The sequence below is a fragment of the Echiichthys vipera genome (genome assembly GCF_963691815.1).
Source record: "Echiichthys vipera genome assembly, chromosome: 1".
Taxonomy (NCBI): Eukaryota; Metazoa; Chordata; class Actinopteri; order Perciformes; family Trachinidae; genus Echiichthys; species Echiichthys vipera.
In genome coordinates this window covers 28,218,793-28,231,949 of record NC_139826.1, presented here as the reverse complement: position 1 = coordinate 28,231,949, position 13,157 = coordinate 28,218,793, and the positions used below count along the sequence as shown (strand labels likewise).

The 13,157-nt window shown below is 40.5% G+C and overlaps 1 protein-coding gene across 1 annotated transcript; it reads left to right on the top strand.

Annotated features, from left to right (window-relative positions):
- The first annotated feature begins 1,385 nt into the window (after positions 1–1,385).
- Positions 1,386–12,538, top strand: pros1 (protein S). The gene is made up of 14 exons (XM_083940342.1): positions 1,386–1,535; positions 2,118–2,275; positions 3,052–3,076; positions 3,163–3,243; positions 3,913–4,035; positions 4,243–4,368; positions 5,936–6,064; positions 6,269–6,509; positions 7,239–7,425; positions 7,608–7,772; positions 7,958–8,126; positions 8,954–9,090; positions 9,200–9,428; positions 11,440–12,538. Exons 1-14 carry the CDS (start codon positions 1,457–1,459, stop codon positions 11,625–11,627), a joined length of 2,037 nt encoding a protein of 678 aa, XP_083796468.1. The 5' UTR covers positions 1,386–1,456; the 3' UTR covers positions 11,628–12,538.
- Positions 12,539–13,157: the final 619 nt, after the last annotated feature.

The following is a 13,157-nucleotide window of genomic DNA, read 5'->3' as shown; positions in this document are numbered from 1 at the left end:
ACCACCCAAGTTTTTAGTGTTCTGTTTTTTCCCCCAGTTTTTTATGTTCTTCATATTAATACAAGATAAGATAATTGTTTATTAGTCCCACAGTGGGGAAATTTACAGTGTTAGCAGAAGAGGATAGTGTAAATAACAAAAGCATCAATTACAGATGAAAAATATAAAATGTAATAATAATCTATATGCACTGTAAAAAACAAAAACAAATTTACAGTTAAAATTAGCTAAAAACTGTAAAAGAAAAAGAAAAAAAATAGAGGGGCAAGTTAACCTGACCCTGCCAGATGGATTGATTCGCATGATTCTCATTTGCTCTGCATATCCATCTGGGACCTTTCGGTTAGAGATGTTTTGGGAAGAGGCGGAAATACTGGTTGCCAATTGGATAAATCATCACCACCTATGTTGGTGAAAGATAGGCCAGATCAACCAATCAGATCAATGAAGCGTATGACGTGATAACAGAGTGTTGAGGCAAGGTAAACAACATGTCAGTAAAGGATATTTGCCATTTGTGTAACGTGAATTTACGGATAAAAGGCACAATTTCAAGTGTCCTATTCCTTTTCCAACATAAGGGTCCAAGAGGAAAAAGCGTCTGTGAGTGGTTTGCTCGATAGCTGCACTTATCTCATCCGTGGAAGCCACCGTTGGTTACACTGAACAGTCACTTCTCATTCTGTCCCACTTTAAGCCGCCTCAAAACCAACGCTGATTGGTTCGGTCGCTTGGGCAATCTTCTCCAAATTTTCACTGCCGCAAGTTACCAGACTGACCTTCACATAAAATAAAATGGAGCTCGCAAGATCAGGCTGGTCTCACGATGCTGGGGGCAAGTGACAGTAAAACACAAAAAGTGATAAACAAACAGACTGGTCAGCAGTGAACTAACTTTGAAAATACCTAAAATGTGCACTTTTGAGGTGAAAAAAAAATTGCATTTCTCATTTTACAACATAATGTTGTTGCCCCCCCCCCCCCTCCGAAATTTCCCCTCGGGCCCAAACAGACTCTAGAACCGCCTCTGTCTCTAGGCTGAGCACGACCTGCTACAAAGAGTCCTGTTATCTGCTTGAGTTGAACTGTTTCAATCACTCAAAGCAGCAACATGCATGTCAGCAACATCAACCTACGTGTGTGTGTGTGTGTGTGCGCGTGTGTGTGTGTGTGCGTGCGTGCGTGTGTGTGTGTGTGTGTGTGTGTGTGTGTCAGCAGCGCTCCCTAGCTGCCTCTGCTCATACTTTATATTCCCCTGTGTATCTGCTCTCCTGCAGCCTGCTCCACTCCCCCCCTCTCTCTCTCTCCCTCTCTCTCTCTCTCTCCTTCTCTCTCTCTCCCCCTCTCTCTCTCCACGAAAACACTTTCGGGAAGAATAAGTTTTTTTCCTGTGCTCAGCAGCTACTCTTGTTACTCAGAGCCAAACCGTGGCCTAGCAGGAAGAACAGCATCGACTATGTGGAGAAAGAAACGGGCACTTGGGGAATCCTTGGCGTGCCTCGTATTTCTCGTGACGCTCGTCGACGCTTATCGATGTAAGTATTCAAGAGTTTGGGTCTTGTTTGGTTTTCATTTTGAACCCTACGTAGTAAAGCAATTCACGGAATAACCTGTTGGAGTAGAAAGCAGCTTTCAGCCTGGATGTGACCAGCTGGGAACGCTTTCAAGGCTAACTTTTTAAGGAAGCAGACAAAAAACATTGTGTGGGGGGTCATGACTCCTTTTCTGCAATGTGAAACAATGCTTGGACAACATGAGCCGCTTGTTACAACTAGAGGTCACTTCTGGGAAATAACGGTTTCGCAATGACCTTTTTTTTGTTCTTGTTCAAAGCCAATTCACAGAAGAGTAATTAAGTTGTCCACAGTCACGTCAGCCATCTGTCAATGAGGACTTGGATTCCTGCTGGGCTCAGTCATGTGTTCATATAATGTAGCTGCACATGCCTGGTTGTATTAATCACACATGTGAGAGTCTATCACTGCACAGTAAAACAGGTTTGTTCAGTTTGGGATTGCAAAAACATGCAGATAAACACTGACAATGAAAAGATAGTTGTTGTTTTTTTGTTTTTTTTATTTAAATGAGTGTGTTGTTTGTATTTCTCTCTCCTTTAGTCCTGAGCCAGAGCACAGCCTCCCAGTTCCTGAGCAGGCACAAGAGAGCCAACTCTCTGTTTGAGGAGAGCAAGAAAGGAAACCTGGAGAGGGAGTGCATCGAGGAGCTGTGCAACAAGGAGGAGGCCAGGGAGGTGTTTGAGAACCAGCCAGAGACGGTAAGAAGAGCAGGGACGCCCTGATCCCACTGTTTAGCTGTGTCCTGAGATGAAAAATAGACAAAGATAACAAATTCAGAGATGGATTAAGCGGTGAATATGAAAGAAAATACAAGCAATAGATCGAACTAAACAAGACTGCAACAAATTATTATTTTCAATTCAATGAACCGTATTTATCCATTAGAAAGTTAATTTGTGCAGAACATCAGTGCATTTACAGTTCACATATATTCAACAACTGATCACAGTATAACATTCACACACACACACATGCACACACACACACACACACATCACACAGCCTTAGAAGAATGTTTAAATATAAATAAATATTGATGAATTCGCTGATTATGTATTTCATTTATAAAATGCTAATAGCTTAAGTGTTCAGATGTCTTCCAAAACCTGAAAATGTTCCATTTATGACTAAAGATACGCAAATAGTCACATTTTATATATATTTTTTGCTCAAAAACATAACCATTAATATCGATATTGGATCATTTATAGATTCATCGGCTCAACATTTCAGCTATGGATCAGACGCTATATCTCTGAAATATTGCATTTCCTTTCAGTATCATTTAGAAAACTTAAAACATGCAGTGCTGATTTATGTTACAACATGGACGTTTCTGTTTGGAGCAGAGCATTTATTCAGAGCACAGCTGGCTGTAATCTCTCTCCTTGCTTTTGTCTTTCTTTCCTCATTGTCAAATGTGAGTTTTTAATCTCCCGGGTAATCTCTTACCTCTTGTTGTTGTTTCTTGCAGGAATACTTTTACCCCAGATATGTTGGTAAGTTTACAGAATGTATTGTGTCTGTTGTTGTTAATATCAGACCTTTTCTAGCCTGTTCTGATAAAGAAAACTCTTTGTTGCAGCGTGTCTGGGTTCACACCGTGTCGGCATCGGCAACCCGAACTCGGACGCCATCCCGTCGGACCTTCGCACCTGTGTGACGGGTAAGGGGCTTCTAATGCATTTTTTATGTCAGTTAGTCTATAAGGCTAATAAAGTCTTTTTATTGGGGTTTTCAAATTAAACACACAATTGAAAATACTACAGGAGTGGAAACAGAATTTCTAATACAAATACATAGAAAATATAATTCAACAAAACAACAAAAATACTGTAAGAAATGAGTTGTTACATATGTTTAGAAAAAACAAATAAAACTCAAGTAGGGTTGGCAAACAGGTTTGCAAGATATTTTTAAAAGGTAAAATTATCCATTTTTACTTTAAAAAGATTAAAGAGAGAAAAAAATAACTAAAAAGAGAAAGATGGGAGAAAAATAAATAAAATACTGGGGGGATTCAGAAGCATGTCAGATCAACCAAATTTTTGCCACCTCCATTTAAGCCTCCCCTGGTCGGGGAAGCAGTTGGTTCATGGTTCTGAACCCTAGAACACCATTGCCGGGTGGTTTTCACCCAAGAAAATACATTTACGGGATTTTCATGATGCTGCGTTTAACTGAGTGTCATGGGTCTCTGGTTAGCTTCAGCATTTGATATCTTTGATGGTATGGGTGTTACCAAAACACACTTTTTGTGTGAGATGCTTTTGTCAACGCTTTCATGAACATTGTGTGTGTGCGTGTGTGTTTGTGTGTGTGTGTTGCATGACAGAGATCAGTGACCAGTGCACACCATCTCCATGCTACAGGGAGGGTTCAAAGCGCTGCGTGGACGGACAGGCCTCCTTCACTTGTGAGTGTAAACCCGGCTGGAAGGGACCACGCTGTGAGGACGGTGAGTTCTGATACATCATGTGATTTTTTTAAATGAATTTGTTCAGCTTTTAAAAAGACACATAGCTCTGTGCTTTTCATCTGACCTCCTATATCAATGTTTAGGACTTAAAATTCAAAGTTAGAATTCAAGTGATGAATTTAACCTTTTGGAAATCATTGACCTAGCTGCTGATAAATGTCGCTATGTGATGTGTTGACTGGGCAGACATCGACGAGTGTTCAGATCCTGAATTTCCAGCGGGATGTAACCAAAAATGTTACAACTTACCCGGTAGTTTCAACTGCATGTGTGAAGATGGCTACTTCATCAATGATAAAGTCAACTGCGTGGGTAAGACTCCACTCATTTAAGTAAACTGCATGTAAGTGTGTGTGTGTGTGTGTGTGTGTGTGTGTGTGTGTGTGTGTGTGTGTGTGTGTGTGTGTGTGTGTGTGTGTGTGTGTGTGTGTGTGTGTGTGTGTGTGTGTGTGTGTGTGTGTGTGTGTGTGTGTGTGTGTGTGTGTGTTGTTTGCTCTTATAACACATATATGAACACATCCAGATGTTTTACTGTCCCTATGGAAGGAGGACATGTAGTGCTACTAAGCAGCTGAGCAAACACACGTTTATACGTTTATATTATTCTTGTGGTGAATATTTTTGATAACTAGCTTTTTATTTATTCATATGGACGGTGGAACTACATAAGAAAAACCCTGTTGTCCAGCTGTAGTCCTCAGGTCCTGAACCATTTGTTATTTCTAAAGCTGACCCGAGTTGACCTCTATTGGAACAGAATGTGAAAAGCCTTTGAAAGGAAGGTCCACCGTGGACAGACCACCATTCTCACATCTCTGAGCTGAATTACTTTGTAGATGCTCGTTGTCTCATTCCCACATGTTTCTATCTCTCCTTTTTTGTGTGGGCAGTTCACTCAGTGTTTATCTTTGAGTGTGTTAAGGCTCGTTGAGGACAAAGTCTTCACAAACATGGACTGGAGTCAGTTTGGTCAATTTGCTTTGTTCCTTTTCTGATAGAAGAGAGCAACCCTACGTCACCTAAAAGGCCGCGCCCCCTCTCCGGTGAAAACAAAGGAGAAGACCTACAGGCGCTAATACAAAAAACAGGAGTGAATACTCTATAAAAACAAATCGGATTATATTTGAGGAAATACCATACAGTCTATGGGAAATACAAGTTATATTTCCATATTTATTGATAGAATGATGGCAGAAAGATGCAGTGAGTGTGTGTGTGTGTGTGTGTGTGTGTGAGAGAGAGAAAGACGGTACACTTTCACCCTCATTTAACCTGAGGTGGACAAAGCCTTAGCTGTTTGTTTTGTTTCACAGAGCCTACAAAAACGACAGCATATTAACGACTTTGGCTCGAATACGTATTGCTTGTACTTCATCACCCCTCTGAGATTTAGTTTTTTCTGACTGTTTTTGAATATTCTCATCAGACCACCACGAACTGTTCGACAGCATCTTTTTAAATGTCCGTTGCATATAAATAGACATCAGGACCGCCGTCAGCGCTCATGCTCGTACATGTGCATCCATGCTTTACAGAAGCCCACCTCTCTCAACCGGGCTGCAGCCGGTAAGCGTGCTGTGCCTGGTCGAGGAACAGTTGTACTCAGAAAGGTCAAACGGAACTAGACTTTAGCTGTCATTTGTTCTTGGGCACAGTACGAAAGGATAGGGTGAGTCATCCTAAAAACTTGAGAAATGGAAGTATATGAGATTTGTGGTTATCTGTAATTTCATATTTATTCAGTTCACCGATATACCTAAATTACATTTGCTGTTAACTCCATATAGTTTATTTGCTATATTCGTTTTTGTTTTTTTTAATCATGACTTGTGCAAATTCTCACAAGACCATTTTCCCATTGTCACTCTTTATTTTCCAGATATCAATGAATGTCTGTTGTACCCCAGTATCTGTAAAGAACCGGCTAAATGTGTCAACACGCCGGGCATGTTTGAGTGCCAGTGTCCCCCGGGTTTCAAATATAACTTCACTTCCAAGACCTGCAATGGTGAGACTTTAATTTGTTGTTTCTGTCTTACGACCAAGAGTCACACAGTCTGACGAGTGACAGGTCTGATTACATTCAACATATTTTGTTCGTTTGAATCCCGCTGATGGTACACATTTTGTAATCACACACCTTCAATTACATAAAAAGCTACCATAGACATTGAAGCTACCTGTCATTTGTTTTCTTTTCCTGTCTTTGCAGATATAGATGAGTGTGAGTTGAGTGTGTGCGACGGGATTTGTATAAACACAGTTGGCAGCTATACGTGCCACTGTGATGGTCGCCAGGGACTTCGTCTGGCGGATGGTGAGCGTTACTGTGAAAGCATCCCAGTTTGTGTGGAACTGCATGACTACAGACACCCCGAGATGCTTTACCTGGGGGAGCAGTTTGTAGGCCTTCCTGTCATCTATCTGCGCTTCCGTCTGCCAGAGAACACAAAGTGAGGGTCTCAAACATACACAACTGTAGTGTACTTATTCCCTTAAAGTATCATAACTGTATTTTGTTTGTGAATGAAATCTATCAATGCCTGGAAAAGTGATTGGGCTAAAACATTGGTTGCGATAGAGATGAAACGGTATGATGATTTCATATCACGATTATAGTGAACAAAATGATCACTGTTTTTAGCAGTATTGTTTAAATACGGTGAAAATGTTACGCGAAACACACCTTGTTTTATATTGAATACTACGAATAAAATTAGCAGCAGTTTTTGTTTGCATAAACATTAAAATAATAGCAGCTGCCTCTTGCAGATATTTTCTTTTTACATGTAGTTGACCATTTTCAATCAGGTTTCCCTCAGCATTCTTATAAAAAAACAAGATACGATCACACTTCAGACTTCTTAGAACGCTAATAAATCTCCGGAGGGCTGTCTTCTGCCATGTTTTTGTTGATGCAAAACAAACCCACGTTGCTGCGTCTGGGAGACTGTCGCTAACTTCGGTTAAAGCATATACAGTATTTACTGAGAGTGTTTCAAAGTGCGGTAAACAGAAAAGGTTTTAATGATAATTCAAATTTGAAACTTACACAAACCGTCAATGTTTTATCATTAAACTGGTAACAGTTTCGTCCCTAGGTTGCAGTTACTGTGATACAATTGCTTTTATGTAATTTATTAAAAAAATACTCATATTTCTGTACTTTTTCTGGCTGTTAGGTTTGCAGCAGAGTTTGACTTCCGTACATTTGACCCAGAGGGAGTTGTGCTGTACGCAGAGTCCTCGCAGGACTCGTGGTTCATGTTGGGGTTAAGAGGCGGTCGTATTGAAGTCCAGTTCAAAAACCAGCACACATTCAAGGTCACCAGCGGAGGAAAAGCCATCAATGATGGCCAGTGGCACGTGGTAAGAATGAGCTGTCGTCTAGTTATTCCCTACACATACTCAACTTGTTCTGCTACAGTGGAATCTAAAGTGCTGAATTGATGGAGTTGTGTTGTGTGTAACTGTGTGCTCTGATGCTAAACTGTGTCTAGCCATAGTACTGTAAGTTATGATGATAATGATACTATATGTGAAACATGCAGATCTCTGTGGATGAACTGGAGAGCAGCATCAGCGTGAAGATCAGCAAGGAGGCCGTGATGAGCATCAACAGCCCTGACAGTCTCTTTACTTCGGTTAATGGCAAACTGGAGACCAAAGTGTACATCGCCGGTCTGCCCAACCGCACTGACAATGTCATCAAACCTGTAAGCATGTTGTCTGAACGCACACACGCGTGAGGAATCACCCGACAAACACTTAATTTTCCCCACCCATGACCACATGTAATCGAATCACCTAAATAACATAGTGAAATGAATATCTTAGGGTTTACAGTGGACCAGCTCCAAGCCAGTGTTGTACTGAGTGTGTGTCTCCATCGATCCATTAGATCAACCCTCGACTTGACGGCTGCATCCGGGGCTGGAACCTGATGAACCAGGGAGCATCCGGAGTAAAAGAGGTCATCCAGGAGAAGAAGAGTAAACATTGCTTTGTGTATGTGGAACGAGGGTCCTTCTTCTCTGGGGCAGGACTGGCACAATTCAACATTGACTACAGTGAGTAAGTTAAGTTATACTTTATTAATCTCTTTGGGAAAAGTTTGGCATCTGTATTTGATCCATCCTAAATATTTTTTTTTAGAATTGAGCGTCCACAGCACAGTGCTGTAGGAACAAATGTAGTTCTGAGCATGGTGCCTTGGTTTAAAGGAAGTGAGAAGAATATAGGCAGTGAGAATTTTGTGGGGGAGGGGTGTAAAGCAACTGGAGGAAAAAAAAAAACAAAGTTAAAACATACAGTTCAACACAGAAACGCCCAAGTTGGTGAGTTTAAAAACAAAGACCTATTATGTAGTAATATAAAGCAGCACAGGGTGAGAGTTTAAATAAAGTGCTTGAAACTGTTTGAAATGTGTGTTATATGGGATGATATATGAAAAGTGAAAAGTGACTTTTGACGATTAACAGATTATCAAAATAGTTGTTTTTTATATTTCTATCTATTATTCAAGTTAGTTGTCTTTTATTCGTCGTCCTTCTGTAGAAAGCTGTTTCAAAACATTGGTTGTAATAGGCCAATAACATCTAATTTAAAGTGATGAACAAGTGCAATAATAAGTGAACGGAACAGTGAGTATATACAGAGTGTATATAAATTAGTAGTTTACCACAGCTGTAAGGTGCTGGAAAAGCACCTGTGTATGTTCATATATTTCATATCATGACAAAACCTTTCAAGGCCCAGACTTTCTTTTTCATACCCTGTGATTCTGAATTTTCAAAGATATTCGCAGGAGTTGAGAAAACCTAGACACATGAGATCCTAAATGTCCAACCTGACAAAAGAAATGTATTTTTGTTTCTCTGTGTGTGTGTGTAACTAGGTGATTCAGGGAGCTGGAATGTGGCTATAAAGATGAATATACGTCCGTCCAGCAGCACAGGTGTCATCTTTGCTCTTGTCCACAACAACACAGTCCCACTATCGGTCGTTGTGGTAACACAGGGAGAAGAAGAGGCTGTGAGTTAATTCACACTTTAGTTGGAAATAAGCAAATATGTATCTCAGCATGTACGAGCATAAACACACATGATTAAACTTTGCCATGTTATTGCTCTCCATGCTCCAGAACCTGCAGGTGTTGTTGGATGGAGTCTCTGTAGCAACGCTAGACACACTGATGTTGTGTTACCCGGACCGGCTGACAGTGCAGCTCAATGTGACTCCTACAGAAATCCGAATCTCAGCCAACGCCTCCACTGTTACCTACATGAACTCTGATGCCCTGCAGGAGGCACTGACGCACCTCAACAGCACCATGCAGAGCCCCATCAGTACATACATTGGTGGGATACCAGGTTAGTCAAAGTAGTCAGTAACTGTACAAAAGTAACTGATTATGAGCATGATTTATTATTAGCTATACTTTATGTGGTCACTGTTAAAGCTGAAGTCGGTCATTTTCTGTAAAAAAAAAATCGTTTTTTTTCATAAGTGCTGAAACTGTCACTATATCCTGACAGCACAATGAGACTGAAACAGATATAGAGTGGAAAAAGTAATTTCACTCATCCTCTCTCTGTCTGCTCATAATCGTATCTGCCAGATACCACTGCACCCGACCATCAGCCAATCAGAGCTGAGGAGTCTGACTCTGATCAAATATGAGTCAATATTCTTCATAAATTGTTACAAGAAACACATATTAGTGTACCGTTTAGCTGTAAAATGAGAAAGTTTGTCCAGCTGGTCGGATGGTGGGCGGAGCTTGGTTCTGGCGACTTGGACACAATCTTTCTCATTTTATAGCTAAAAGTACGATAAAATATGTTTCTTAAAACACTTTATGCAAGAAAAAGACAATACAGTAACAGAATATTGCTATGTATCTGATCAGCACGGCCTAGTTTCACAGTGTGATCGGGGTTCAGAGCAGTAATTCACAGATTATCTGTTTCATTGTGCTGTCAGGATATAGAGACATGCTGTGTCCCAAGTCACGCACTTCCACCCTCATACTGGCTTTTTGGAGGGTGTAAGTGTGTTCACGCCAGAAGTTGGTAAAATGCAGTGTACTGCATTTATCCGGTCGCACATGCAAAAACGGGCAAAACCGTTGAGTGTGGATCGATGGACACTCAACACCCTCAATCGCGCCATTTTGTCTACGTAGTGGAAGAAGCGGGACTTAATTCAAACTGGAAAATGCAACAACAGAGCAATGACGTGGCAACAACTACGGTGAACACTGATTCACTTAATAAATGTAAAAAGAGGATCGCAAGGATTTTGGACACAGCAACAGTTTCAGCAAATATGAAAAAAAAAACATATTTTTTGTAGAAAGTTACCAAATTCAGCTTTAAAAGGCCAATGTGGCTTCCTGGTTATGATAATTTCAGTATGAATACCAACCAGTCCTCATCTATTTAATAAGAAAGCTTTCTCAGAGATCTCCTAATGCCGGAAAAGAAGTTCAAATCAAAACTAAATGGATTGCTGTCGTACTCACAGTAAAAATGCTGACATGCTGATGTTTAGCAGGTATTATGGTTTATCACTGTCACAGTTTAGGCAAGGCAAGGCAAGGCAACTTTATTTGTATAGCACTTTTCATACACAAGGCACTCAAAGTGCTTCACAGCACAACATGTCATGAATTAAATTGCATTACAGAAAGACAAAGAGAATAAAGGAGGACAACATTTGCTAATCTGAACTAAACACAACTGAGGATGATGGGAATGTCCTTAGTTTTGCAGGATTCTGGTCCTGCATCAAAATATTGAACAACTTACATTTTTGACCAAATGATTGCGCTATATTAAAAGGTAAGGGATCAAAGTGATGAGATTGCATCCCGAGGGGGACATGAATGCCTGTACCAAATTGCATGGCAGTGGTTGTGGAGATGTTTAACTTAAACGCAAATGTCAACCTCATGGTAGAGCTAGAGGAAAGCCACAGGATCACCAAAATCATTAGGAGACATTTTTTGTGGGAACCATGAATATCCATGAATGACCATCAGACTGATATTGTAATCCCTGGAGCCAAATGCTGTCACCACTTTTTTCTTCAGATTTGTTGTTAAATGTATGACTAATAAATGAATTCAGCTTGTGGGCTGGATTATTGGAATTTACCTCATTAGACTGCATTAGCGGTCTTAACTGAAATCAGATCTTAACAACTCAGTTATGCCTCATCTCCGTCCAGTGTTAATATACCTCTCACCTCTCTTTTTCTTGTTAATGTGATTGTGTTATTTTGTAGTTTTTGGTAGCAAAAACAGACTATATCTACCACCATTTTTCGATATTGTCACTCTCACTGACAGCCCTCTCACTCTCTCTCTCTCTCTTTCAGACGACGTCCCGTTACCTGCCACCCCTGTGACGGCCTTTTACCACGGCTGCATGGACATCACTGTCAACGGCCAGCAGCTGGACTTCGACAAGGCTCTCAGCAAACATAACAGTATTAGGTCCCATTCCTGTCCTCCTGTGTCTGGCCCCGAGAGTCAACCTGACGCACCGCACCCACACAGAAAGTGACCTTAATTAATCACATTAAAGAGGCCTCACATTCGGCAGTGGCTCTTGGGATATTGTGAAAAAAGAGATGTAGAAGAGGAGAGGAATGGAAGAGAAGAAGGGGACGAGAAAGAAGTGGCACAAAGAGGAAACAGAGATAGAGAGTTATTTGTTGACTTTCTCTGATGGGTTCATTTTAAGACTTGTCTTGTGCTTTTCATCCATGCAGTATTATTGTTAGGGAGTATTTTTTTAGTGAGCCACAACAAAAGCTGGCTCGCCACTGAGGTAGTCTGAAGCTGAATGGCTGGATGACGTAGTTGTAGCAGTTTGTTGCAATGAATTAAATGCTTTCCAAGAAACATTTGCAAAGAGCTGAGCTCTGTAGCACGCATACCATGTCTTGAGCAAGAGAAGGGTTATGTTTGTGTAGAAAAATAAACAAATGGTCACTGTTGACCAGGCTTTGAGACCACCTGCATCTTTTTCCCTGTTGTCGAATCATGGTCCTATCTCTACTTTCTCTTCAGTTCTGGTCTTGTGGAGGCAAACGTTGTAACTGTGGTTGTGGCGGTGAAAACCAGAGGAGAAAGCTGAGCCTCCAGGCTTTCCATCCAATTCTGTTGCCCTTTCCTGTTTGAATCCTTATCTCTTATTAGGGTTCTGCCTTCCTGAGGTCTTGTATTGGTTTAGTAACACTTAGAGACATGGTTTACCATTGTATCTTTCCCAGAATCCACCTTGGTCATTGTGTCATTATGGTCGGTCTTACAAGACTGCAACTTTCTGTTGTCATCTTCAGGGCTCACCTGGTTGGTCCATGTTCAGTATTCGCCTTGTATATAAAACAAGCCAACTGTAATATATAACTTAAATTTAGTTGTTCAATGTTGTTTGTTTTATATTTGTTTTAATAAAAGTGGTCAAAGCAACCTGATATTGTTGCATTTCAAGATTGCATCTATCTGCCCTCTTGCTACAGCCAGTGTGTGGCCGTCTTTCCAAAGTCCTTGGTCACACAACAAACTTGTATAGCTATTGTTTACAAAACACAGCTCGACCCTGCTGTGTTATTGTGATTCCTCCTGAATTCTGCATGGATGGAAACACTGCACCATCGTGCTCATCTGTCACCATTATTACATTAAACTTGGCTGTTAGTAGCATCACAACCATCAGGAGATCACTGCATTGTTTGTTTAAGGGTTATGATATTTTTGTTTATTATAACACTCCTCAATTTAGTGAATAGGGCTGTTCATAAATAAGTCAATTTCAGACGTTGGGTTCATATTTAAAAAGACAACGTACATCAATGTAGCCTGCAAAACATTGTTTTGTTGTTTCTGTAAACTTTGTTTTTTTAAAGTTAGATGAAAACAATCTTTAACAATAATGCAACATTTCAGGCACATCACACTCTCATCAGTACTAATTTAAGATTTAATCTGGATTTTTCACTGTGTGATGTGGAGCACAAATCTATCCGATGCAATTTTTTTGTGACACCCTGAATAATAAAACAGAGTAGTTCAACGCGTGGCTGTCTAT